Source organism: Monopterus albus, unplaced genomic scaffold (genome assembly GCF_001952655.1).
Source record: "Monopterus albus unplaced genomic scaffold, M_albus_1.0 scaffold76.1, whole genome shotgun sequence".
Lineage (NCBI taxonomy): Eukaryota > Metazoa > Chordata > Actinopteri > Synbranchiformes > Synbranchidae > Monopterus > Monopterus albus.
Window position 1 is genome coordinate 2,037,779 of NW_018127956.1, and position 27,807 is coordinate 2,065,585.

A 27,807-nucleotide genomic window follows, 5' to 3' on the forward strand; every position below is an offset into this window, starting at 1 on the left:
AAAAATGAAGCCAAAGTATTGAGTACGGTGGTTGGCATCGTGCTTTTTTGCAACCAGATTCTGCAAAGTAGTGGCCGGAAGTGGTATGACAACAGACTGCCAATCAAAGCTGTCAAATCAACCAAAATACCTCTTTTCATATCATCAAATAGCTTATTAAAACAAACTTGCTAGAAAAGTGGGCACTTGGACACATATCGGCATGATATTTACCAAAAACCACAGAAGTGACCTCTGGGAAAAATTTCTGATTTGTTTTTGGCTCAATGTCCCATTTGCTAACATGGCAGAGGTGGGATTTATGACATATTGCAACCAGCCACCAGGGGGCGATTGAATCACAGTGGCTTCACTTCTAGGAGCTGTGATGTATCCATAATTTTCTAGTTTGTTTTCCCCACTGACACCAACATTTGTTGAATGAGGTTTAATATATTTAATTTAAAAGCTCTGAAGATGTAAAATACAAAACATATGATATAATTGCTGGTAACTTCAGTCTTCCTTAGCTGTATTTGGCAGTATTATACTGACTGATAAAGATGGAAACCCTGGTACACTGTAATGCTGCTGTATCTAACACAATGCTCATGTAATAAAAGTTGTGAAACCTTTTAACGAATTGTCACCTCATTTGCATACAGTATGTAAAAATATTAGAAACACCATGCAGTAGTGTGTAATCCAATGCAACATTACCACAAACTACAACCTTAAAAATCCCTAACAAGCTAAATCAACACCTCTTGCAGACCTTGTCTGTCCCTAACAAAAGTTGAAACATTTGATTAAAGGACCGTTGTATTAGATTACATTACAGTGCACAGGGATTTCCATTTTCTGGTCACTCAAGTGTGTAACAAAAGTAGTGGTTTGGAGACAAATCACAGATGTACTGCTTATAAGTCTGTCACAGTTTAACAATGCAGACAGTGTTCATGGTAAAATACATCCATATAGTCCAAATGTGCAAGCACCACTCCCCATTTATAAAACACTGTAGTCAGTTAAAAACCCAGTATATAAAAAGATATTAAGATGGTTTGGCAGTAGTTGTGCCCAGTGAGATCCTGTGGACATTTTGAATTTTTCTTCACAGTTCCACTGGCCCTCCTCCGTTGCAGAGTTATGACAGAGGCCTCACTATCTTCATTGAGATGTAGTTCTGGAAAGAAAGAACCACCAAATCATTATTTGTCATCGATATTGACTACACACAAAGCGACCACACAACACTGCACCTGCCCTACAAAGACAAAGCTGTCAAACAGTGAACTAATGACTTCTGAATATAATGACCAGGATTATTCAGTTGCTCCCTCTTGCCTGTCCTTACCGGTAACGAATACAACAGGATGGCAACAAAGAGAACCACTATGATGAGGATGATGAGTCCGATGAAGAGGCACCTGAACCTTTTCCACACAATGAACTTCATGGTCTTACATGGGTTGGTGAACCAGAAGAAGGATGTTTCTGGGCGTCTAGAGGTTATAGAGAAAGTATTTGTTAGCCACTCTAGCCTGTGTGTTCACTAAACTACACATTGTTATATTCATACTAAGTAGTGTAATCAAATAAATCACACCTAAAGAAATGTTCTTAGAGATCCAGTCTGTAAATTGTGCAATACATGTCACTGTGGGTTCTTACTTGGGAGGATCCAGTTTTGGGTTCATGTTGGGTTCGTCCCTGCCTTTTCCTGCAGGTTTTTCATCTGCTTCGGTTTCAGTCACAATCTCTAATGTCATCTCCACTTTGCCCTACACACACACACACACACACACACACACACACACACACAATGAGCATGACACAGCAACACAAAGATCTCCATGAACAACATGGCAGTTTTAAGTTTGTCCAAAATTCCTGCTAAGAATCTACAGCAAGAGGCCTAACTGATTTACAATCCATCAACTTTGTATCCACACTTACACCCAGGACCTTCTTCCCTTCCTGCTCAATGGAACAGGGCCACCAGCCTCTGACCGACTGCTGATTAAACAAAGACTTGGCGTGCTCTGGCTTGTGTGGCGCTCCCACTTCCAGAACATTCATCATTTCCAAAGAACACTTCTCTGGGGTCTTCGCAGGAGCAACCAAGTTACGCAAATCCAGCTCCACCGAGCCTGGGATTGCAGATTAGATAGTCAGGTTTTGTTAATGCTAGTCTCTAGGTAAATCAGTGAAGTTGAATGAAGTGTCTTACCAAGATAATCATCCAGTGAGAATTTGTCATTATCCCAGATCTGAACAATCATCTTGGGGGGAATCCTGAACTCTGTTTTGTCAAGACTCCAAAAGTGCTCCTGTTAAATAAACAATATGGGAAGATGAGAACGGTATTGTTTTCCTTTAAATAAATAAATTTAAAAAATCTGTATAGTAATAAAATGGCCCGTATGTTCTTTGGAGTCTGGACAACTCACCTTCTTGGACACGAGGCAGAGCTCTTCAGCTGGCAGATAGTCGAAACCAAAAACAAACCTCCAGTTAAAGTTGCCGTCTCCATCCAGAGACCTGTAGTGGACATCAGTCTTCTGCTTGTCCTCCTCCATGCCTGGCATCCAGCTGGCACAGAGAACAGCAGAGGTAATCATTCACTCTTCACAGTTTTGCAAAAGCTATGCTAAAACAGCTGAAAGGGCAATTTAGAGTGGTTGTTCCTGAGAAACGGTGGAATCAAGCAAGATTACAAACAGTACTCAGTACTTAGAATACCTCAAAGCTGCATCAGCTGAAGCTCTAGTTGCAGTTTCAAAATCAGTCAGCAAAGTCAAACAGTATACATATAATTCAGAGACTAAGGTGAATTTAAAGGAGCTATCAAGTGAACCTTTTGACATAGATGTCACTCATGTGTTCTCCAGTGATGCTGGTCTCATCTAGAGTCACATCTGTGGTGTTCCAGATGACAGCACGAAGGAAATGCCTGAACATTCAAACACAGTTGGACATTAGCTCAGTGGGATCTGATGTGAACGATGAAAAGTACCTAAGAGTTGCATGGCACTTACTTCTTAGGCTTGCGTCGCGTGATGTCAAAAGGAGGTCCAGGGAGTCCAATGCTTTTGGGGAAAACGTCCACCCACATCTGAAGCTTTCCCTAAATCAGTATAATGTACAAGATATGCCAAATAGGTAAGCCAAAATTCATGTGGACATGCGCTGTGTACAGCAGATGACGTTTCTGTGCGTTGTGACATCAAACCTGAGAGAGGTTGGGCTGGAAGGAGCTGTAAAGTGTCCTGGTTTCAACGTGTTCAGGGACAAGCCCCTGTGTTCTGAGCACATGCAGACAGAGGCGTTCTCGGGCTGGGCCCAAGTGCTGATGAATTTTCTTATTGTCCTCTGGATGGAAACATGTTACACCTTAATTAGACTCAAATTGTATAATGGTACTTGCACTTGGGTATTTGTGTTGATTTCACCATCATTTAGCAAATTTACATAAAGGTATTTGATAATCTTTGGCACAACAGGCCACTGTTGTAAATGCCTCCAACAATAAACAAACATCTGTGGAGGGTTGTAAATCATACTTGTCATCTATGTGGGTGTAGGATGAATCTAAATGTAACTCGCTGTCATTTTTATAAACACATAAAAGGTTTGGTTGGTGATTCATTTCAGAAGCATTTTGGTTCCATTTCTTGAATTTCTCTTTTCATCTGATGGCAATGAATATATTAAATGCACTGACAACAAAGAAAAAAAAAAAAATCTACCATCTGTTGCAGCAGCCGAGCTGAAAAAAGCCTGACCAGTAATTTTACTTGGCAAAATCATTGACGGGCCTTCCTGCCTGGCAACCTATTTCCTACTTGCACACACCCTGCCCATGCATGAGCCAGTCTCCCACAAGGTGTTGCCACTGTTTTCATAGCTAATGCTAGTGACCCATGGCAGAGAAGGCACCCACAGCAGCTTTTGGTTGCAAATTGAAGTCTGTATTTGAGAAAGTTACAACCAAAAGGAAGCTGGATGTTACAAGGGGGGGGGGTTAGTTTCCTGAAACCTGCAAGTAGTAAGGCAATGCACAGTGCAGTTTTGGAGGGTAGCTTTGGAGAGAAGTCAGAAAAAAAGGGTGAGATTTCTCCTGTTGTCTACTTTCAAAATCAAGCTTCCTTTTGCTGTTTTTTCCAGGATCGCCAACTACACCATTAATTTATACTGAATTATTGCAGTTACCAAACTGAGCCAGCGTGTAGTCTTTGCCATTGAAGGTGAGCGATGTGCCGTTGTCTTCAGTCCTTGGTCTGGACAGGCCTTTTAGGCGAGCCAGGTTCTCCAGGATCTGAGACGGGCTCAGCTGGTCCCGCCACTGGTTGATACCAGAACTAAAACACAAACATGAAGGTAAGGATCCTGACAGCTGTTTTTTTTTTTGGCTTTCAACATTCAAAAATAATTTCACGACCCTAAGATTGTGTATATGCCTGGGAGAATCCTTACATGCAGTAAGTTTGTGGGAGGCCACAGTAGGAGTTATATCGGGATAGAACGCGATTCTCTAGGTCGATCACTGTCTCGCCGACCTTCTCGTCTTGACTCAGGAGATCATAGTCATAAACAGAGATCCTCAGGTCCTTGTCATGGGGCAGGAAACATGTCATTTCAAACATCCTAAACAAAACAGTGTTTGGGAGAAGGTGCATTAGATGTCCCATTTACATGACATATGGTCTATATCTCTCTCTCTTTTTTTTTTTAAATACATCAATTCACAGAGCTTACCTTCCAAATACAGGGTTGAGGGTGTTTGGTATGTAATTGTCTCTGTCTTCAATTGTGTTCTTTCCCAGCAATATCTTTATGTATGGATCACACTAAGCAGGAGAGAGAACAAGTTTATGCAGAAGTTGCTGACTGGGCCACATATGACAAAATGCTGCTATTCCTGGAAATATGGATTCATTCTCACCAAACCGTTATTATCTTTGGGCTGCAGGTTTATGCCCCGGACCACATAAATCCTGACCAGACACTCTTGGGGTCCACTGTCTGGCAGCTCCCTGAACTGCTGGGGAGGAGGAGTGACACCCGGGTCATCTGATAGAGGATACACCTTGAATGAACCCTGCAGGGACAAGGGCACAAACCAGATCTTACCACTGCTACTGAACTGGACTTGGTCCTGAGCCAAGGAGACTCAGCTCATTTTATAGCTTTACATTCTATTCTGTTGTCTCTCCAGTGGTAAATACAACAAAACACATTGGGTAAGAATAAGATCTTTGTCACAAACTACCTTGAACTCTCCAGCCACAGTGGGGTCCTCGTCTCCATTTTCATTCTTGCCCCGCAGCAGTTTGAAGGTGTGGCAGAAATCAGTCAGCCCTTTGAAATCTGGGACATCCTCCAGTTCACGGTCATAAACCTGAAAATACACAGTCACATTTACAAAATAGAAGCACCTGCGCCAACATTTAGTGATTACATACAAAGAAAAAAAAAAACGCCAAATTACTTTGAGGGTGTCATATCCTTTCTTGAGGTAAGGGGCACATTTCTCCTGGTCTCCAATTGAAGCGTAGAATTTGCTCCACCAATCAATCTTCTCTTTTTCCTGTTGATTCAGTTGCACAAAATTAATCTTCATACATACATACATACATACAACTCTCTGCATTTGGTATAAGAATTTGAGGTCTGCCATACCGACTCACCTTCTCTACAAACTTTGGAGAAAGAAGATGTGGTGTAACACAAAACAGTAAAATCACAAGTTCATATTCACACACACACACCAGTTTCAAATAGGTACCAATGCTGAAAAGATGGCACTATAGTTAATTATGGAGAAGAAAAAAAATGGATAAAGAGATCCCAGCAGCAATTTCATGATTGACAGCAAGTTTATGAAACAAGGGCGTAACAATGGGCGGTGCAAGGTGTGAAACTGTACTACTGGTCCAGGTCTCTAGGGGGAAATCACTAACACCACCTGTCCACTTACTGGCAGCATGGCACTGGTAACAAAAATCAGAGGAGTAGGACTTCTCATTTGACACTCGCAACCTAGTATTAATTCTACAATCAGAGATTTCTTGTTTGCCAGTTGAGAGACTGTGGGTTTCATTCTTGGCCAAAACATGTTCTCAATCTTTGTTCCATTTAAAAAAATGGTTTGATAAAGATATGATAAGCTAAGCCAATCAGCAACTGGCTGTAGCTTGATATTTAACTGTCAGAAAGCTAATAAGCCTCCTTTCCCAGGATGCTGAAACTGTGCTTAAATCAGAATGATGAAAAAGGTGCCTCCAACCACACCATGACACAGAATTCATCCTTTCATTCCCATTTCCATGTTACGCCCCTGCTGTGGAAAATAATTAAATATGCTTCTTAAATTAATGACAATTGCATTTATCATGGCAATTCCCACGTGAATGAATGCTGTTGTGACATTATGACGAGTTATTTGCCAAGCTTGTTGCAGTGCTGTGGATTAAATGCTCTCAGCCTTCCAGTGTTAATGATACCAAGCCATATCAACAGGAAAGCTACAATAGGTAATCATACATACAAAGTGGGAGGTAGGGGGAGCCATTTTGTGGACAGCAGCTGACATGCTGTACATGAACTGTAAGCCAGAGTTATAAATTCGTCAAATTTGACTCGAGAGTCAAATTCTGCACATCTTAGTGAACCGAGGCAACTTATTACATTTTGAAGAAATATTAAGTTGTCAGTTATGATCTACAGGAGGAATTAGTCATTGGTAGAGATTACCTTAGCTTCTAGCAGAGGTGTTGACTCCTCCATGTGAATAGAGACATGTTTGGGAGCAGGAGCCATCATCAGAGCCACTGCAAATGATGAAAGGACAACATTTGAACAAGGATTTGCTCCCCTCCCCCTTCACAGAAAACTCAGTCATCTGAATATTCCTGTATCTGTCCTTACTTTTAGAGGCCCTTGCTCCCTCAGCACTGACAACATATGGGTCACATTTGAACTCCTCCAGAGAAGTGATGGTGCACTGACCCACCACAGGCTTCCTGCCAAATGGACGGTGGTCGATCACCTTCAGCACAATGGGAGGGGTGTACATCTCTTCCTTTGGAAGGAGCTGAATGTAGGGAATAATAGCATAAGATGCCAGAAAGTCTTGTGACAGTAATGTGGAAATGAGCAAATGTTCCAGTATTCTTTCTCCTACAGTAATGAGTAACTCATTTTATTTTTATCTTTTTTTACATGCAGTCCTGATGTCACTCTTTGCAGACCAGAGGGTTTTTAAACACACATATACTTCATAGCTATTCCTTAGATTTTTAGTTTTTCTGATTTCCTCTGTTTGATATTGCTGTTTTAAAAAACAGTTACTGTACATTTTTCTCCATCCTGGATATTACTTAACACCCTCTGTAGCTTGTGCAACCCTGCCATTACCACTTTCATGAGGAGGACAGAGCTGGGGAAGTTGGGGCTCTTTTTCATGTTCTTGATGACGGCTGACTCCATCTTCTGCCCCCCACACTCCACCACCAGACTGGGTGAAGACACTGAGGCCAGTTCGTACGGCTTCATGTTTCTCAGACCCCATGCTAGAATCTGAACACAGAGACCACACACACAGAGAAGTGATGTTAGAGACATTATCTGTATCAGTTCTGAGAGACTGTGTCAAGGACAGGTATCACCTCCACAGCAGTGAGCTGCACCACAGGCCGTATGCCCTGAGGAACCATGTAAAGGTTCTCTGCTCTCTTTGGGGGAGCCATGGGAAGATCAGACCTGCCCGACTACAAAGACAGAGACAGGACAGTATGGATTATGCTTCTCTTTATTTCTACCAGTAACTTTGCATGTATTTAACTAATTAAATGAAAAACAGAAGCTGAACTGGCTATTCATCGTATTTCTTTTGAGAGGTCACACAATTAAACACTTCTGGTCTAGAACATGTAGAATTGTATTTTCCTTTACTTTCAGGGCAAACCTTGTCTTTAAGGATGAGTTCAGCAGCCAGCAGTGCCTCGCCCGCCTTTTGACCTTTCTGGATGATGGGATACCACAACAGTGTGGGGGTCTCATCGGTGCCTGGATTCAACTTCACCATTGGGGTGAAAAAACTGCGGCCCATTAGCTCATCCTTCCCCTGGGCAGAGGATAATACACCGCAGGTAAACTTGTTAACCTTTAGCTGAAATATCCAAGATTCTGTATGCTAATCATGCAGAGTGTAAAATCCACTGAATTCATACTGTAGTTTGGTTGTGAACTGTATATCTGATATCTGCCACAACTTACCACTTGGTCACTGTCGTAGAATTCCAGCACAACATTAGGGGGGCATTGAGCAATCTTCTGGGGGTCTCCATAAATCTCCAGATCATTGAAAATCAGAGTTTGGTCCCAGGTTGGGTTCAGTGTTGCTCGCAGCTTCTCTGTTGTCTTACTAACATGCATGAAAGAGACGTGAGCATACGGATCTGTGAAGACAAACACGAGATAGCTTAATGGTTATTTCTTTTGTATAGAGTCATGAACTATTCTTGCAGTGATCCTCAGTTGATTTTAATGTCAACTCTTGAAATCCTTTAGCAGCCTTAATATTGGCAATGAAATGTCATTATATTTTTGACCACCAACTAGAATCTTACCAGAAAAATTTTCTTTGTCCATAGCTCTCAAGCTCCGTGCCTGATAAACGTAGACACGGAGGTGGTACATAAATGACTCTACAGAGACAAGAAGACAACAACAAAAAATAGAACAAAATTACATTGCCATTATATGTATGCATGTTAATTTACAACCACTGGTGTCTGCATAACCTACTGTCAAAGGAGCATGACACAGTGGGTGTGTTGGCACCGAACAACTTGGTGATGCCAGCTTTTGGGTCTTTCTCTTTATCATCAGTATCGAGACCCTGCAGAGTAACCAAGTAGACATCTCAGAGCTTCTACATGTTCACACATCATACACTGGCAAAACAGAAACACTGTGGATACGTCTGACACATAAGTAAATATTTGGTGACTTAGTAAGCTCAAATCCGGTTCATGTTTCTATGGCATTGCTGAACTTAAACATTATGTCTCTCTAAAGTCTGTCTATTTACCAAGATGAGTCAGTTCCTATCTTTGTGAAAACTAGCTCTAAACAAGTGGTACAACATCAGGAAAAAAACCAACACTTTCTGTACTCACTAGCGCCCCCTCCAATTCAAAAATGGCACAAGATCCAAGGCGGTTCTCTGGCGCCATCTTCCGCCTCCAGCGCCTTCGACGAAATGTATCCGATGAGCGCTCGTTCCTGTGGAACTTCCAGCCAATCAGTGAAGAGAATTCCCATCCCTCAGGGTCACCTCTATCCCGCCTCTGCGTGTGAAGATAAACCTGTACCTCAAACTTTCTATTTTTAAACGTGAAAATCCGAGTGAAACACGATTAGAAACTGTCAAAACTGCGGCAGAGACACCTGGATGCCATTCTTTCTCAATACAACTGTGTTTATGCTGACCTCCACAGGTGTTCCTACAGGAAGTGCAGCTCTCCTGCGCGGTCGAACCAGCCTTCTCCTCCGGTGTACATGGTACATCTTCTCTGTAGAAACCCAGGAATGAGGTTTGTCATCCGGAGGAATGGTCAGTCCATACTCCCAGCCTGTACATGCACACAAATAATCACAGAATTAATTTCCTTTGTTTCAAAAAGTTGGATACACCAACACATGGTTTAAATTCCACTGTGCATCATAATTAAATGTATCCTTTGACTAGAAAGGAAGCTAGAGTCATTCAGAGCCCAGTATGGACTGTAAATATGAACCATTCATTACAGTTTAGACATGTCAGTGACATGTCATCCTCTTGAATAAACTACATATGCTTTGAGGTAAACAGAGCTTGAAGGAAAAAACAAACAAACTACTTTTAAGAATTACGATGTTAGGTCAATGCCTGCACCTTGCTCATCCACAGCTCTGTTGGCATCCACAGTCCACTCGTCCTCATAGGTCCAACCTGGAGGACAGTCAAACTCTCCAGGGTTACGGCTTTTCTCCCCATTCTGTACAACACAAACCCCCTGTTAGCTGCATACATTACATTTTTTATTCATGTTTTCCTCACTCAGATATTAGGATAAATCACAGGTGACTATTTTATTGGAAGCACTGCGAGGAGTGAACAAGTGGGAGGAATAATGATGGAAGCAATGAGTAATGCTGTGTTGGTCTGTAGTATTAATACATGTATTTGTGTGTCACAGAACAAGATTACCTTTGTGTGTAGTGCGTAATATGTAAAGCACCATCATTATCTGAATACGAGTGTGTAGTTCTCACCACATCGGTGTATGGCTCAGAGGCAGCCTTCCACTCCCCACCAGGGAAGCGAGTCTCATTTTGGTACACCTCATCCATGAATTCAGTGTGTCCTGCATCTGCTTCTGTTAGCAGACTGAAACAGTCAAACATGTGTATTATGAAAACATGAAACATTATTAAACAAAAGCTACTTAAAGCCACTAGGAGCAGACATCTGGGCACAGTTTTTATAAGACGACTTTAATGAAGTGTGAGTAAGAGGGAAGGGCCGGTATGTTTTAACAGGGACTGTGTTTATATGCTGGGAGTAACCCTGACATAGGCAGTGCCCTAGTTTAATTTATTACTCAAATCAAGCTGCCATATTCATATACTGTAATGGTTATTTCATACAGATAGGTGACAGGTTACAGGAATTCCAAGGAATTTTATCCCCCTATGCCTTGCTTAGGAGCATTTGTTTTTATTACATTTACCCTCTCATTTATTCAGCTTTCCTCTGAACTTAGCACATCCTGTATATTGTAGTTACTGTCAGAGGTACTTCTCCCAGACATGTGCAGATGATGTTGGCATAGAAAACAAACATGCAAATTTGGAGTTAGGGCTGCAGTGCAGAGAGAGGTCACGCTCGAGTCGACAGAAGTAAACTTCCAGCTTACTGGAAACAGTCTGGTATTTGGCCATTAATTTGTGGTCCATGGCATGAGAGAAATGTAAACAGAGAGCAGATGTAGCTCAAGTTCACACAGTACAGAAATGTGTTCAGTTTGAAAAACAGACATTCAACCAAGGTAACCACCAGTGATGCTTCCATTAAGACAAAGTGGTCTGAATCCTAATATATCAAATCACAAGGTCTTCCTCTTGGCCAAATATTTTGCATTTTAGAGGAGAGATTCCAAACGTTCATCTCCAGTTATACTCACGCTTTCTCTGGGTCAATGAACCAGTCACCTTCCCACTCCCATCCCCTGGGTGGGATGAAGTACTCTTGTTTCAGCTTCAGTTTGCCTGTTACATCTGAGAATTTGTGGCGACCCACCAGTCCTGTGGTCCCCCACTTCCCAAAAAGTTTGGCCTGGTTCTCATACTGGAATGTAAAGGAGGACATGTTTAGTCCTGAAGGACAAAAATATATTCATGCTCTGTTATGATACTTACAAATAATTTCTTTAGAAAAAAGTTGTAGTGCTGTGTACAATGCAAATAAAAACTGAAAGCAATAATCTGCAAGTTATTTCAAACCTTTAACTGAAAACAGTAGCCAAATTATCTAATGTTGAAACAAAAATGTTATTTTTAGAAATATGTTCACTTTAAATTTGATGCCAGGAGAATTTTTAAAAAGTTGGGACAGGGGCACATTTACCATGGCATTGCATCACCTCTTCTTTTAACACCACTAAGTATTAAGTGTTTGGGAACTGAGCAGACCAACAAAAAAAACACAGTCTGGATGACATCACATCTTGCTCCAAAACTCGTTCACTTCACCAGTGCTGCCAACATGGATGGTGGCTTTTGAACTATACACCGATATAACAGATGGTCCTTCTATTTAGCTTGCAGAACGCAGCGTCCATGATTTCCTAACAGCACTTCAAATGTTGCCTTGTCAGACCCCAGGACAGTTTGCCACTTCCTCTCAGTCCATCTTAAATGCATTTGAGCCCAGAGAAGGTGGCGGCGTATCTGGATCTTGTTTATATGCTTTTGTTTCTTTACATGGCAGAGTTGTAACTTGCTTTTATGGGTGCAACAACACACTGTGTTCACTGACAGGGGTTTTCAGAGGCGTTCCTCAGCCCAAGCAGTGATTTCCACTACAGAAACAGAATCATATGTTTTAACGCAGTGTCACCTAAGGGCCCCACGATCACAGCCATTCAGTGTTAGCTTATGGCCTTCTCCCTTGCTTACAAAGATTTTTCCAGATTCTCTGAATCTTTTAATTACGTTATGTACTCTAGATCATGAAAAATCTTTGCAATTTTATGTTGAGAAACAATCACAAATGGTTGAACTCTTTGCCAACAGAGGGGAGCCTCACTCCATCCTTACTTCTGACAGAGTCAGTCTCTCTGGGATGCTTTTCCAGTCTTTGTTGCCCTTGTCCCACCTTTTTGTAATTGGCTTCAAACTCTGAATAAGCTTATATAAACCAAAATATATGTTCATTGGAACATTAGATATCTTTGTACTGATACCAAATGAATACTGGGTAAAGTGGTTTTTAGAAAACCTGGTTTTCAAAGCATTTAATTCCTTTATCTTCTTTTTACAAATTACATAGCCTCCCAAGTATTTTTGTGGAAATGGAGTTGTATATTTCGGAGTGGTCTACCAGTTCAGCGAACACACTGAAGGTTCCCTCAGAGAAGGAGTTGAACTTTTTCTCGTGCGCAGACAGACCCAGCCACATGTTGACTCTAATCTGAACTGGCACTTTCATGCCCTTGGTCTTATCCATAGGGTACTGCAAGAAATTGAGGGTGGGGGGTGGGGTTGAAAAAAAAAGTCATGAGCATTATGATTTTAGAGAAGCTTCTGCCTTCAGAGTCTAAATGACAGCTGTTCAGAAGGACTGCACAGGTACCTGTAAAAAGACAGTCTGCATTTTGCCACAGTGCTGACCACTGGCCTGCTCACTGTGTGTAGAGAACAGGATTTGGTGAGCAGGTATGCGAGCGCAGGCCACCCTCTTCTCACCTCGCAGCATCCAGATGATCACATCAGGCATGCTGTTCTGGGGCTGAACACAGTGAGAATAAGAACATGTGGAAAAATCATCCAACATTACGGATAGACAGGCAATGGGCTGGCGATAAACATCCTGTCTGGGCCAATCAAGTGCTAGCATGTCATCTTGTTTTGAATGGTTACTGTAGGCACGCTTTGGACCACAGTGTAATTTCAAATACTGTACATCAACATTTCTTTGCCAATGTGAGACTTTTCTGGCTGACTGCAGGACATATGCATCAGCAAATGGTCACCCCAGAGCCATATTTGTTAAGAGGCAGCTCTCCCTTCACCTGCAAAATATAGGCCACTGAAAAGAAAAACAACAACAACAACACACACACACACACACACACACACACACTCAAGTGAACACTTTGGCTTGCTGTGTTTGTACCTCCTCAGCCAACATTTTAAGTTTGTCTGCCCAGGCCTCTATGTCCGACACACAGTCTCTGATCTCTCCGGCCTCCTCTCTCATGCGTCTCGCTCCTTCCTTGATGGTTTTCAAAGAACTGTCTCGCAGCTTTTTGATCTGAATGTCCAGTGATGTCAGATTGGGGTTGCCCTCCAGCTCAGGTGTTGGGAAACTGGGGGAGAGTGTGGACAGGCTGGCATTAAACTCAACTGAGTCAAAACAACATAAAAAAATGAGATTATATCAAATAACAGTTCCATTACTAAACTGTTATGGGGTGCAACTTCTGGCCATTCTTCATTTATTTGGTGAAATTAAACACATCCAGCCTTTTCACTGACTGATTTTTTTTTAAATCACACAACAGGTAACAGCTATGATCCTGCACTCTGAGCAAAACCATATACTGTTTACCTTTCTATGTCTTCAATCAGCTGACTCAGCAACTTCAGCCACACCTCTGTAAGTTGGTTGTCAGGAACCTTAGCTAAGATAGCCGTTTTAAATGCCTCCAGGTTTGTTTGCTGCAAAAAAAAAAAAAAAAAAAAAATAAGGGTGAGGATTAGGCTCCCATCTTAAGCCTCTAAGCATCTCACGCCGGCACATGCACATTAAATATTAGTATGTAAACACAGTAATGTCGTCAAACCTACAGGGAATGACTCAAATCAAGTTTTTGATGATTACAGAGGTTAGTGCAGTACTACCAGGTGCTGAGTAATGTAGAGGATGATGTTGACCGTGTCCAGGCGGTGGCTGATGTCCTCCCAGAATGAATTAACCACAACCACTGGCTTAGTGTTTGCCCAGGGCAGGTAATAGTAATGATTACCTGGAAAAGTCACAGCATTTAAGAAAGCTGATTTTTATACACGTCTTTAGTGTGTGTGTGAACAAAGTGTACTAGCTTCCCACTCACCATCAAACATACAACAGCTATACTGAGTGGTGGAGGCCAGTGGTTTGCAGGTAGTGTCCAATTTGTTGCCATAGTTACCGATGCTGACCTCAAACTGGATTGGTTCTCCAGGTTCCTGAATCATGGTGGCACTGTGGAAGACTGCACACAGGCTGTACTTCCTCCTCCTCTGGTACTTCTGATGTACAGAAAGTGAAGAGAAAGTCAAGACTTTCTAAAACCATGAAAAAAGTTTCTGGGTGAAATCTACTCATGAAGACTTCCAATGCCTAGAATCCATTTTTATCCATTACCAGAACAACACTTCCCTAACTCTGCTCACATCCTCAGTCTTGAAGAAGTGAAACCACACTGCTGTCAACCCAAAACACACTTGTCAAGTTATGACTTAGTGGATAAACCGTGACAATACCTGTGCCACCAGGATGTCATCCGAGTGGATACTGTCTACTGCTTTGTCCGTTTTCTCATCCAGCTTAGTGGACAGCGAGACCAGGATTCTGCCCCTGTATGCCACACCCTCACCCTGCGCAGTTACAACACATTGATATGAAATACTGACCAAACAAAGGGAGTGAAAGACGGGGATAGAAAGGCAGTTAAAATTTTTAAGTGACATGCAGAAAGACAAAAATATAAAAGTCTAATCCTGTCTACAACACTACCTTGCCATAATTGAGATCATCATAGGGGTCTGGCAGACCGGTGAACTCTCTGGGGCTGCCATAAAGGTTGATATAGCAGGGTCCAAACACAGGCAGGAAACCCACCTCTGACTCACCCGTGTTGGCTGGAAAGAGATGAACACAAACTTAGCCTCAGAATGGACTTTAGTCTAGCAAAGCACAGCTCTAATGTTAGTACATCAGTGGTGCAGGATGTGAGGCAGCGGTGATGGACAGACTGAGGCGGAACTACTGTAGTGAATGCTGGGAAAGCAAGTGGCAGACACTACGGCAACAAAATGGTTAAATATTTAAATACTAATGTCAAAAAAATAGAACAGCTCTATTTGCCATGTACACACACAGGACTAAACCTATTCAGCTAATTGGCGTGCACAACATGCTCAACACATCACAGCTCATGCAACAGAGCAAAAAAAAAGAGCTCGGGTAAACCTTCATGCGGTGACCTTTCCCATTTTCCTGCATGTTCCTCTATTCCAGGAAAAAAAAGGACAATTCAAAAACCTTTTAAAATTGTTAAGTTAAACAAAACAGCCACATGCTATTCACTTTTGTACCGTGGTTTTAAAAAAGATCCAGACTCATTAGGCATTTTATTCCAAGCTATAAAATGTACCATATTTTGTATTAAAATGTTGTCCTAAAACAAAACAAAACAAAAATACCTTCTATCTCTCCACCAGAGGAGGCTATCCTGGACAGGTTCAGGTATGTGGTGCCAATAGCATCATTCCCTGACAAACGATCCCTGCAATCACATACAGTAACTTTACTCTCTGCACTGCTCACACACACACACACACACACCATAGCATTCATGTTATTAACCTTTAAAACATGCAAATTTTACAACACATACATTGCTATGCTTTGCTTTTTCACTACCTCCATGAAGGAAATATGTTTGTTATGCTTAAAGGTTTGTTTTCATCAGGGAAATGATTGGGTCTAGTATCCGAGAGTGTTTCCAACACCTTCTGAGGGGGATGCCATTTTTCTAACCTTTCCTCTGGCACTTATTTCCCTTCAGCCTTCCTGGACGATGAAAACTAGCTGAGAGAGTGTCAACAGGGTCCCAGAGCATGTTGCTTTTGGGGAAGGGAGGAGCCTGCACAGGCTGACTCATAGACTGCTACGTTATTCTCATGTGGTTGGTGATGGGGCGGAGACACACACACACACACACACACACACACACGTACAATACAGCTAACACACTGAATAAATATTGTGGTGCACTCTGAATCCCCAACAACTCTGAGAACAAAATAGCACTGCCTCTTCACATTCCTTACTTCTTGAACACAAATTGGAAGTAGCAAAAATCTCTTAAAATAGAAATTTCAAACTTGGCTGACGTACCAGTCAAAGACTGTCAGCTTGACAGACTCGCACATGGATGGGAACTACAGCAAATACAAAAAACAGGTTAAATAGGGTTAAGACTTTAGAGTAATAAAAATAAATATTGATATTACTTTTAAGTGCGTCATTGGAATGCAGCTTTTCATCCCTAGGAAGTGTTACCTTGACCTGAAGGTTCAGTACTTGGTTCCATTCAGGATTTGCATTTTTCTCAATTATCTGAGTACAGAGCTGGAGACACAGAACAACCACACATCAGCTTTTCTGTTAGACAATATCCAGCTTGCTTTCATTTAACACTGTGGGTAAAATGATGCAAATGATCAGAAGGAACCTTTTTGCCTGCAAAGCAAGCCTCTATGAAAGGATCCACCAGATTCTTCTTGTCTTCTTCTCCTCCAAACATTTCCTTCAAGTTCTGCACAAATGCATCATCCACTGAAATCAGAAAACATTGGAGGAGTTAACTGATTTACCTGGATGGCAATGTTATATAAATTTACCAGATTCAACAGTAATAAATGGGGAAGTTTCCTGGTTCAACTAAATTTTTGTGTGAACCAGTATTCTTTATGTACAGTGTGCTGTAAATGACTTGATTTGTTACAAATATCATACAATTACTGAAATATGGCTCGTCTTACTCTGGGGAATATCTTCAGCTCTGAACACATTCAATGACAGGGTAGCCCGTCGCAGGGCCACACCAGCCGGCAGCAGTAGGTTACTCTCTATGTCATCCTGGTCATCAACTGGGTCCCTGTTCTCCACCTACACGAGACAGCACAGGGTGTGAGGTGCACAGCCACCTTATTTACATGTGGGAAGAGGAAGCAGCTACAGTCAGTCATACCGGAGGCTCATCTCCAGCCCCCACTACAAACAGGCTAACTTTAAGGTAGCCCTTAGCTCCAGAGCTGGAGTCGTCTGGGTCATTCAACAGAAGCCACTTCCTCATGACAGTGTGGGCTGCAATAGGAAACATAAATATACCAAATTAGGGCCAGAAGCCAGACTTCATTAATACAAACACCACCATGTACAGGTAAAATGTGCTCATGAGCACAGTATCTAAGCTTGACCAAGTCGAACAAATGCAAATTATGCAAAAATCTAGTTTGTGGTTTTTGACAAGTTTACCTGGTTCATCATATATATAACCAACATCCAGCTGTGTAAAAGAAGAAAATGGGGTCAGCCAGATTCATGGGAACAATGCACATTCACCGCATTTTCTTTAAATATTAATTATGTGAAGGAAGAGGAAATGAGACCAGGTACCTTGAATTCCCCCATCAGAGAGTCTGACCTCAGTGAATAGGAATCATATACCTGCAGAGAAGAGTGAAGCAATTCACAACTCGTATAGTTATTTTATATCTATCTACTTAAACCTTTATACACAATGACAGAGGACAGGCACATGACGCCACTCTGTGCTTACCCGGAAGCTAATGTTCTCATCAAACAGTTCTGATGGTAGCATGTGGACATTGTAAAACATCAACTGCAAAAATATGAAAAAAAGTTAATGTAAAGTTGAAATGAAGATAAAAGTAATGAGTTTAAAATTAATATCTCAGCATAATCTAACATTAGTTAATCTAACAGCCCTAAAGTCTGATCAAACCTAAGTGCAAGTTTGACTGAATCAAAAAGAACTTTTTTTATTTTCAATCTGTGTCATATACGCAGCTTGAAGGTGAAAGTGAAATGAGATTACCTCATCAAAGAAGGGGTTATTTCCTCCCTTGATCCTTGTCCTATGGGTCTGTCCACACACACTGACCTTCACCACTGGTTTAATGTTATTACCAGACAACTGCCGAGCCTTGATGACGCGGACACGGATCTGAAAGACACAATGCATCAGTGTAGATGAACGTCTATCATTCATGAGTGTTTGAGAGCATCTGACTCTGACCAGCATGTTTAAACACACTACAGATATGTAACGTGGGCAAACATGACCTGAAATGAATTTGTTCTCCAACTACACAGCCTGCACATGGTGCACCATTTTTCATTTGCCTTCAGAATAATTTTCAGAAAAAAAAAAAAAGCTATGAGTGTACATATGTTCATATCACACTTGAGCACAGACAGTCATACTGACCTGGAAGTCTTGAGGTTTATTGGTCAGTTGGCGGCGATTTTGTGCCCTGAACATCTTCTGGCGGGTGTTAGCGGACTGTCCAGGAGACACTGCAGAGGTCCCATCTGGTAGAGTCTCACCACCCTCCTCACCACCACCGCCTAGTCAGCAGAAAAACCAGGTGACCAATGAACAAATGTAGAACAGCAAATGCTGGTAAAAATCAACATCACCCCAAAATGCATAGCTGAGGGTAAACCTACTTTAGATCTGACTTTGACAACAGGACAAATTGACATTAACTAATCTGAGTTAACTACAGTAACTGAATGGACTGTCAGTGCATTTTATGGTCATTTATTAAAAAATTACATAAACATACCACCATCCACTGTTGCATCTCCAGCTTGAGGGTCATTGGGGTTTGGAGCAGCATTGGGTGGAGGATCATAGGCGACCACAAGGTTGATCGTAGCCTGGAAAGAAATTATTTTCTGGTCTGTAATTTTATTTGAGGTCACTGAAAGTAACTAAGCAGCAGGAAGATGGTGATGCTGTACTTTCATACTGGCAGGAGGAAACTTACTCCAATACTCTGTCCACTTTCGTTGACCAAGGACACATTTTTGGATGGTAGTGATTTAACCTGACCTGAGGCAAGGTCCCTCAAAGCAATTTTGGTTGAGCCAATGAACCTGGTAGGAGAAACACAGCAAGTAACATTAAAGGTAGATTAACCAAGATTTTGCACATGGTTCCTCTCTGCTATTCAGGCCCCTCCATGACATTAGGATGCCTATAGTCTCTTTGTCGTCATTATTCTAGCTTCTCTGCCCTCTGTCATCAAGAATTGTTTCAAACATTAGCCTGTACTGCAACCTAGTGAAGGTTACAACACAAATTTTTCAAACCACGAGTAGTTATTTCAAACAGCCAGGCAAAGAGTAAAACCAGGGTGAACATCAGTTTGGCTTTTTGACATGGAGAGCGTTAAAAGCAGCCAAGGACTTCACTTTGATTCAGATGCGGCGTTCTCCGTTCTGGATGCATTAGCATCTAAAGCTAATGTGTTTGACTCAACATGGTCATGATTTTACCTTTATATTGAACTAATATAATTTAATCTTGGGGGAATTTAAGCTTTGGATAACAGTTATCTTGTTTTATCGTTGTATTATTTGGTGAACTGTGGTAATACTGTACTGGATCTCTGAATGCTACTTCGTAAACTTGTGTGCTGCTGTTTTACCAGGCCTACCAAGAGATGGTGGTTTTACACCTCAGTGGGACTTACCCTGGCAAAATAAAAGTAACAAAGCAACAGGTCAAATCTTCTGGGTTTATTCACAAAACCAAACCACAAGCTAGTGAAGTAACAACTTCCCCGAGTACATAATGATTCTAAATCCAGACAGGGAATAGACCATAAGGATTTTGTGTCTTCACAGGCAGTAGTGTATCATATGCACACAAGAAAGAAATAAACGTCTGACAGGCCAAGAACTGAGGCAAGTAGCAGAACGTCTATTCAAAAGCAAGGCAATAGATGAGACTTAGTTAAGTGACACTTATTTTTCACATGAACACATGAACTCAGAAGCAACATAATCTTTGACTAAACAAGAACTCAGGCAAGCAATATAATCTCCCTCTTTTAACAAATTAAAAGGTAAGAAAATCCCCTTTTGACAAGTGAAACATGAACCTGTGTAAGAAATATAATCATCTTCTGTTACTAGTTGAGCATGAACTCGGGTGAGCCAGGGCTTTCACTGTTAAGAGTTCAAGCCCAGATAAGCAAAGTCTCTGCTTCAAAGATAACAGCAAGGAGCCCAAAATTCAGAGCATACCACACTTGTGAGTCTCCTTTAGACCGAGGGCCGCGAGGAAGAAACAGAAGCCATAGGTGGGGGAGAAGAACAAAGGCAAAGTGACTACATGGAAGGCAAAACTAGTGAAGGGAGAGCCAGCAACAAGCTGCATGACAGCACTGACGACAAAGTACAGGGTAGATACCTGAACCTAATCCGATGGAACCCATCAATCGGCCTATCCTAGTATTCGGGTCGGGTTCGGACAGAAATAGGTAGCCTGATACTTCATGGCAAAGGCAGAGGAGATGACCAAAGGTGTGAGGATGACAAAACTGACAAAGAACTGAGGAGCGAGAGGTGGTACTCATGGGCTGCACAATGAGCAAGAGGTGCATTCAATCAGTATAATCAATGGCGTAGCAAAGCTGGGGCAGATGAGGCAGCTGTAAGGTGTTGATTTAAGAGTATGAATCTGGAAGTGGCTGGGAATCACAATAATAAGTAGCAAGAACCTGCTTGGTGACAAATCTACAGTGATTTTCTGATTTAACAGGGGAAACTCAGGCTATCTTGCAGCCGACATATTAACATTAACAGAAATCAAGTGCTGTCTGTGTACTCAGAGGTCACATTCACAAACGCAGCTTATAGAAGGTCGCCACCCAGAGCTAACAAACCCTGCCTGCTCAGACAAACAAACACCGCCCTAAAGCAGGCACACAAGCTACCAACCAGTGATTTTGCAGTGTGTTTAGTGTGTCTCTGCACCGAGATGTGAAATGAACAAACTTTTGCCATTTGAATACCAGCTATGAAAACCAGGATGACAGTTCATTTCCAAGTCAAGGAACGATTGGGTAAACATGAAAAGTTCGAGTCACACAGTCACCTGGTAAATCTACTGTACATTACAATCTCTTACGGAAAAAAAAAACCCTACAATTTTCCAACAATCACTGAAGCTCCTGATACAGAAAACATCCCTGTCTGTACCATACTCTGGATAAGTAATAGTTTTTTCATAAAGTCATTTGATTTAACTGAAAGTCATATTTTCTGTGGGGATTTCAATTTCCAGAGAAATTAAGCAATCTAACAAGTTAATGATTAAACAAAAAAATCTTAAACTATCACAAAGGATGGGACTAGGTTACAGGTAAGTTCTAACTAAAGCTGGCAGGATTAACTGTGCAGCAAACACATTCCTCTGTTAACTCGCTCTTTGGCAACTCAAGGACTAAATTACATTAACCCTAAATACAGGAAGCTTTGTGTCTGTCTCTGAGATTTGACTAATATTATTATGGTTTCCTTTCTTTGCAGCTTTTAATTCTAGGGAGTGTAAGTGGACTGATTTTGTCCAAAGTGTTTCAGAGAGCTGTTGGATACATGTGCATACAGTATATGGTCATTTTGGAAGAAGCAGTTTGTGTTGCTATTGAACTGCATCGCATTACTGACAGTTTCTATCATTTTGGCCAACCCATTAATATCACTGAGGCTAGGGTAAATAACAAAACACCTCTCAATACAGCCACACAAACTACAGCCTCCAAAATGATCATATATTTGAATCAGCACCTCTCTGAAACAGTTTGAAAAAGATCATTACCACCTCTGTAAAAGGCGTATTATGGGACAGTTGGGTTTGACTCCATTAGTTTTGGGTTTGACTCTATTAGTTTTAGCTAGGTGTACTTAAACCGTCAACCGAGTACGTGTTTGACTAGATGAAATGATGTTTACTGTACTGTGTGCAGTGTAGCTCATGGAATCTAGTACACCATGTAAAATGCATCATTCTTTGGTTGAACAATGTTTCAGCAGCGTTCTTGACGGGGAATTTCCCCAAGAGTCACACACTCATTATGGGCCTTGACTGGACCAAAGAATGTTCCCCTTTGGCTGATAACTTCTTTTTCTTCTGGCTTTCAAGTTGAAGTGAAAAGAAAATCCATTACTGTGCTGATAGCAGCTAAATGAACTTAGATGTTTTTGGCAGCGCTCAGGAAGGAGGCTGACACAGGCTTTCTCCGGGGATGAAGTGACTCTATGAAACTGGTATGTAGCCTCATGGGGTGATCAACAGTGTTTGTGTAGTTTTCCAATAGAATCCACAAAAATAATGTGAGCAGGATTTTGACTGGATGGAAGTTTTTACTTGCACAATTCTGCCCACTGCTTCTGTCAAACTCTTTAAAGGGCATTTAGTGGGATGACTAAACGCCTCATTCACACACAGGGTTGTCCCTGGGCTCTGAAATATTTCCACTCTGTTGCTCATCTGTGGTCAGCTTGACTCCATTCTGATAAGAGCATTTAAATATCACAGATTAAGTTAGACAGTAAAATTGCATCTTAGCCTAGTACAGTATATATTGTGGACAGACTGGGAGAGACATGCTAGGAAATGACACCTCCTTTTGTTTTCCATGCACACACAATGGCATGACCAAAACAGACTTCGTGACCTTTGTCAAGCCCTGGTGTATCACAGGCAAAGAAGTAGCCCTCACTCAAATATTCCACCCATCCACATAGAGGGTGAAATCATTTGTGCCCAGTTATTAACGGATGTGGATACAGCTGTTCCCTTTTTTCAGGATGTTAAAACGTTGCATAGCTTGTGGAACAACAGACAGTGGTGCTATTTGTGTAGCTGTACAAAAACAAGTTTAACTGTTTCCACATTATATGAAGTTCTCACTTATCTCAGCCCAGAAATCATAATTAACTATGAAGGGGGTTACATTCAACACAGGCAGCAGTGAATGTCCTAGTTCAAAAGGTTAACACCCACCCCCGTCAGCACAGATCTGGTAGAATCCGTGACTATGGTGTGAAAACCAAATTTATCAAGTCTGTTTTCTCTATGCAAGGCAAGGCTACAAAATCCACAAGTACTTTTTACTAACAAGGCAGGTGAAATACAGTAGGTGTAATATTTGGTCAGACGAGACAGGAAATGAAACCATGCTGCAAAATGACTGAAGTAAAATCAGGTGGAAAATCAAGCCTCAGTCATGTGTTACTTCATGTGCAGCAAACAGGTTTAAGGAAATGACACAAACTTAGCAACGGTATGGGTTTGGCTCTCTTATTATCATAACTCTGCCGCTATTTAGTTTATCATGCAATCTGCAGATTCCTTTCTAAAGTCTTATTAGTTAAGAAGTCACTGATTTTTTTTTTATTTGTCCTTTAGTTGCCATGACAGCAGGGACATCCCTCAACTGCAGCTGGAAAACTGTTTGAGAAAGAGGGGAGAAGTCCTACTCGGTTCCCGTGCAGTGGAAAACATTACTCAATTTAACAGGGAGTCATAAGCTGGAAACACACATCTGAAAAGCTCTTCAATTAGTTACGACTGAGTAAATGCAGAGACAACTTCTTCTTGGAAAAATACATGAGCAGAACAAAAATAGTTTAAGAATAAAAATGATTTAATCACAAGATTCAATCGCAGTAAATATAATGTCTAGAAAAGCGTTCTTTGTGGCTGGTTTAGATTGGTTCCATGTGTGACTCTGGCTTTACTTGGAAGTGACAGCCTCGAGCTGTTTTGGAGTGACTTAGAAACATCTTGCAGCACAGTACTTCTCCTCACAGAGTAAGAAAACAGTTCATACACACTGGACCTATAGCACTTGGTCTACTGTCATCTGGGTTGGAAGTGATTGGAGCATTTCCCCTGTTCTACACAGGGCCACACAAATCCCACCAAGAGAGAAGACAAACCGCGATTCATCCATTTTTTGTTGCCCAATCAGCATCAATCATCCCACAGAGCCCAGCAAGTCTCAGCATGGCAAGAAGGGTATGAGTGGGTAGAGACAGGCCGCTACACAACTCAAACACTGAGTTACTAGGAAAATATATTACTTAGCTTCCTTGTATTTTACTACTTTTTATAACAATGCATATCCTAAGCAGTGGGTGGAGGTCTGTGTCATGTGCAAAGGATTATTTAGCAGCCAAGGCACTTCAGAGTTCTTCAGACTGAGACAGACTTAATGACTGTTGCACTGCCTGTGCTGTGGCTGAATTCATTTGTACCGTTCACACACCTCATGCTATATATTGTTGGCTAACCCGCTGGCTGGCTAAACAGACTCACTTCCCAGAAAGTCTTCGTTCAAACATGAAGCTGTTTGCATTATTATTCAGTAAGCTGAGGCTATTCTCTTCATCCTTTTGTTACACAAAGCATAAAGACACAGCTAACAGGGAGCTCTGTCTTGGGGGGTGGGAGGAGTTCACTTACTTGTCTTTCCCAATGGTTTCATGGTCTTTCACAATCACATCAATGGAGGAGCTAGAGTCCAGCGGAGTACCCTTCAGGTCAAACTCAAGGACCTGCAAGACATGGCACACGGCCCATTAGGTATGGTACTTCAATTGATGCTACGTGAATGTCCTGAGCAATGTTTTATCTGAGACTGGAGCCTTTAATTGAATATAATTTGATCAATATTACATTAGTGATATGCTAACTCAAGTCAGTACAACTCACACCCATTTGTGTGCATGTAACGGATATTTACCTCATTCCATACAGGATTCAGCTCACTGCTAATCTCCTTTGTTTTCTTCTTCTCATCTGAAAGTGAAATAACTTTTTGTAAATTTTTATTGAAAAATATTTGCATTCTCTTTGCCTTTTGATCATCAGCTTATTCCTGACACTGAAAATATGGTACCGTACATGATTTCTCAAGCTTAGCACATACCAATCCTATCACAGTGCAGAAGATTCTACTTTTAAGGGGACCAAGGGAAAAGCTGCAACACAACTGGGAGTAACTAAGGCAGATTGCCAGGATAAGAACTTTTAAGAGGAGGAAATACCATTCCGTGCCCACAATGTAACATAATTTAACTCAGTAGCTGAAGGCCAGTTTCCTAACACATAGTCTAGTTTTTTTTTTCTTTACAACACGCTTTTCCATACTGATTTCATACATACCTACAGGGTCCTCCAACCCTAAGCAATGTCCCTACTCAGATGTATTTGCATCTGGCAATGTCACAACATGTTGGAATATCTTCAGTGATACAATACAAGTTTTAAAACATACCAGCTTAGGAGTGCACGCACACTTATAGTCAGGACTTTAAATTCTCAGTGGACCACTTGGTCTCCAGTTAATGCACACAGCTAAGAACAACACTGATGTACTGTTTATTCACTGCACAGACTACCATATTTGATAATCTATGCACAGCAAAATCTTTTAGGTCCAAAGTGACGTCATACTAGATAAATTATATTCAGTTGGCTATAAACTTACAATTTAGTTCCAAAGACAAAATGTAAGCTACATTATTTTACATTAATAAACCTTACAGACAATAAGACTGTCCCACAGGCCACTTGATACACAGTTAAAAGTTATGAGACGACACCTTTACCTTTAAAAACGACGGAGGTGATTGGGTCAGGCTTTCCAACTTTCTTTGCAGGTATATTTTTGGCCGATTCCACTACAACCCGCAACATGGTTTAAAAGAGAAGACGAAGACAACTAAAGTGAAGCTGAGGAATGAAATTTAATAAAAAAATAAAAAAAAGCCTACACAGGTCTGTCGTGCTCTGTCATTGTCACTGCCCCATCAGTGGAGCAGACAGGGCAAAACTGAGGACTGCGAGGAAATAGTCTTTGGCGAGAACGAGGGGAAGCGAGGGCGGGTCACGGGTGTGTAATTACTCTCAGCAGAGCTGCTGCCGTCCTGTGAGACAGTCAGAAACAAATTGCAGCACTGAAAGGAGAACAATTGGCTTATTCTTGGTACACGTTTTTAATTAAGTGAATAGTATCGATTATCATCAAAATATAATAACAATGACTTCAAATGATCGCTTTCATAAGACAATAAAAGGGTCGCCACAAATCAAATAAGTGTAGTTTGCAGTGCTTCTGCATGTTTGAACACTGATCATATATTTTGCGGTGGCTCCATCTAGTGGCCGTGTCGGGTAATAACACACACACTGGGGCCAGTTAAAGGAGCATCCCCGCTAGTGAGGCCGCTTCTTACAAGTTCAACGCTTTTTGCACAAAATTGTCTGAATAGCGTGAAAAGCATTCAGACCAAAAGCAAAACAGACCTGCCTACTGAACATACATGGAATATATCGTGAAAGATGAGCAAATAGTGTTACCCTGCATTTCTTTGTCGCTATTTATGCACTGTCCAAATTCAATGTCTCTCCTCAACTCAGCTTATTTTCTGTTCTTAGGTAACAAAGAGCCTGGTTACACCTGTGGGCTCACTGAAATATGCGTTGCACAGAAGAGCCGTGATTTGTTTGCACCAAAGATTAGACCTTTTCCACAGCCGACATCTTGACGTGTCACAGTAGAAGAAGCACAGGTGTAGCTAACGACATCAACGGTGGCTGAGTTCCATTAATTGACCCACTAAACAATGCCACTCAGCAAGCATGCGCAATACCACGATCCTGGAGGAGGTTCACATAAATGGAATGCAGCCATTGTGATTGTTGATTACACCATTAGTGTTCCTACCATGAAGTCAAAATGTCCATCCAGCCATTATCCATACCAATCCCAGCTGACACTGGGCAAGAGGCGAGGTACACTCTGAACAGATCGCCACTATATCACAAGGCTGACAGAGACAAACAACTACAGATGAAAATGCACAGTCCCTGTCAATTAAACTAAAACTGATAACTGTGTTCCTGTGAATCTGTTCAGTAGCCCACATTTTATTTTCATTTCCACCATCTATCAGGCTGTATTGGAAATGTTTCTGGTTTTGGCTTCCAGTCTCTGTTTTGTTACCTTTAATGACCTATTGGTGACATCACCGTGATGACAATATAAAACTACAGCAGGTCTTTTTGCCTGAAACAACACAATAACACAGATACTAATGGACATGGTAGTGACATTGGAACTTGAGCACATTTCATGGTATTGTGGTTATGCTAAGACAATCCAAAATGTCAGCCCTGAAAAAGGTGAATTACTGAGGGCCAGTATGTTCCATTGGCCAGTAATGGTCTTTGCATCATATATCATATGAATTACCAGTTCCAGGGCAGGTCTAATATTAGACCAGGTGCAACGAATTGCCCAGCAGACCAGTTTCCACTGGGACACGGGTTCCTTCATTAGACACAGCAGAAGATTACTCTGGATAGCTTTTGCTCACTGAAGTGATAAACAAAACCACTGTTGGTTGCCTGGCAATAATTAAGCTGCATTAGTTCTAGAGCTCTGTCAGGCCGTAAGAATATAACCAAGTGTCATGGCTTTGCTGCTTTGACTCTTTTTGGCCTTAGAATATGTTTGCACATGACAGGATTTGAGTTCTGTATAGCTGTCATTACGTTAAAACATCTGACCTGTCCTTGTGTAAAAGTTACCAATCTAATCCTGGTCCTGGCTAACTTTAGCTCCTTAAATGATTAACCCACTGAGGGCTTGTCTGTGGGGTTTGTAGCT

The 27,807-nt window shown here is 41.5% G+C and overlaps 1 protein-coding gene across 1 annotated transcript; it reads right to left on the reverse strand.

Moving 5' to 3' along the window:
• LOC109963573 (myoferlin-like) lies at positions 1 to 26,743 on the reverse strand. The gene is made up of 53 exons (XM_020606201.1): positions 26,496 to 26,743; positions 25,745 to 26,062; positions 24,877 to 24,932; positions 24,597 to 24,688; positions 19,105 to 19,213; positions 18,901 to 18,994; positions 18,540 to 18,679; positions 18,147 to 18,275; positions 17,868 to 17,930; positions 17,705 to 17,755; positions 17,564 to 17,594; positions 17,277 to 17,392; positions 17,068 to 17,194; positions 16,758 to 16,861; positions 16,586 to 16,654; positions 16,421 to 16,464; positions 15,724 to 15,806; positions 15,035 to 15,159; positions 14,782 to 14,895; positions 14,370 to 14,547; positions 14,158 to 14,282; positions 13,865 to 13,974; positions 13,430 to 13,622; positions 12,887 to 13,042; positions 12,635 to 12,766; positions 11,217 to 11,380; positions 10,306 to 10,420; positions 9,926 to 10,028; positions 9,481 to 9,623; positions 9,168 to 9,338; positions 8,794 to 8,887; positions 8,616 to 8,693; positions 8,263 to 8,444; positions 7,952 to 8,110; positions 7,653 to 7,754; positions 7,402 to 7,563; positions 6,913 to 7,078; positions 6,739 to 6,815; positions 5,474 to 5,572; positions 5,255 to 5,383; positions 4,928 to 5,083; positions 4,741 to 4,832; positions 4,459 to 4,629; positions 4,195 to 4,343; positions 3,215 to 3,354; positions 3,021 to 3,109; positions 2,840 to 2,935; positions 2,433 to 2,574; positions 2,213 to 2,312; positions 1,939 to 2,132; positions 1,654 to 1,763; positions 1,337 to 1,484; positions 1 to 1,165 (listed from the first exon to the last, which is right to left on the reverse strand). Exons 2-53 carry the CDS (start codon positions 25,830 to 25,832, stop codon positions 1,127 to 1,129), a joined length of 6,099 nt encoding a protein of 2,032 aa, XP_020461857.1. The 5' UTR covers positions 25,833 to 26,062; positions 26,496 to 26,743; the 3' UTR covers positions 1 to 1,126.
• Positions 26,744 to 27,807: the final 1,064 nt, after the last annotated feature.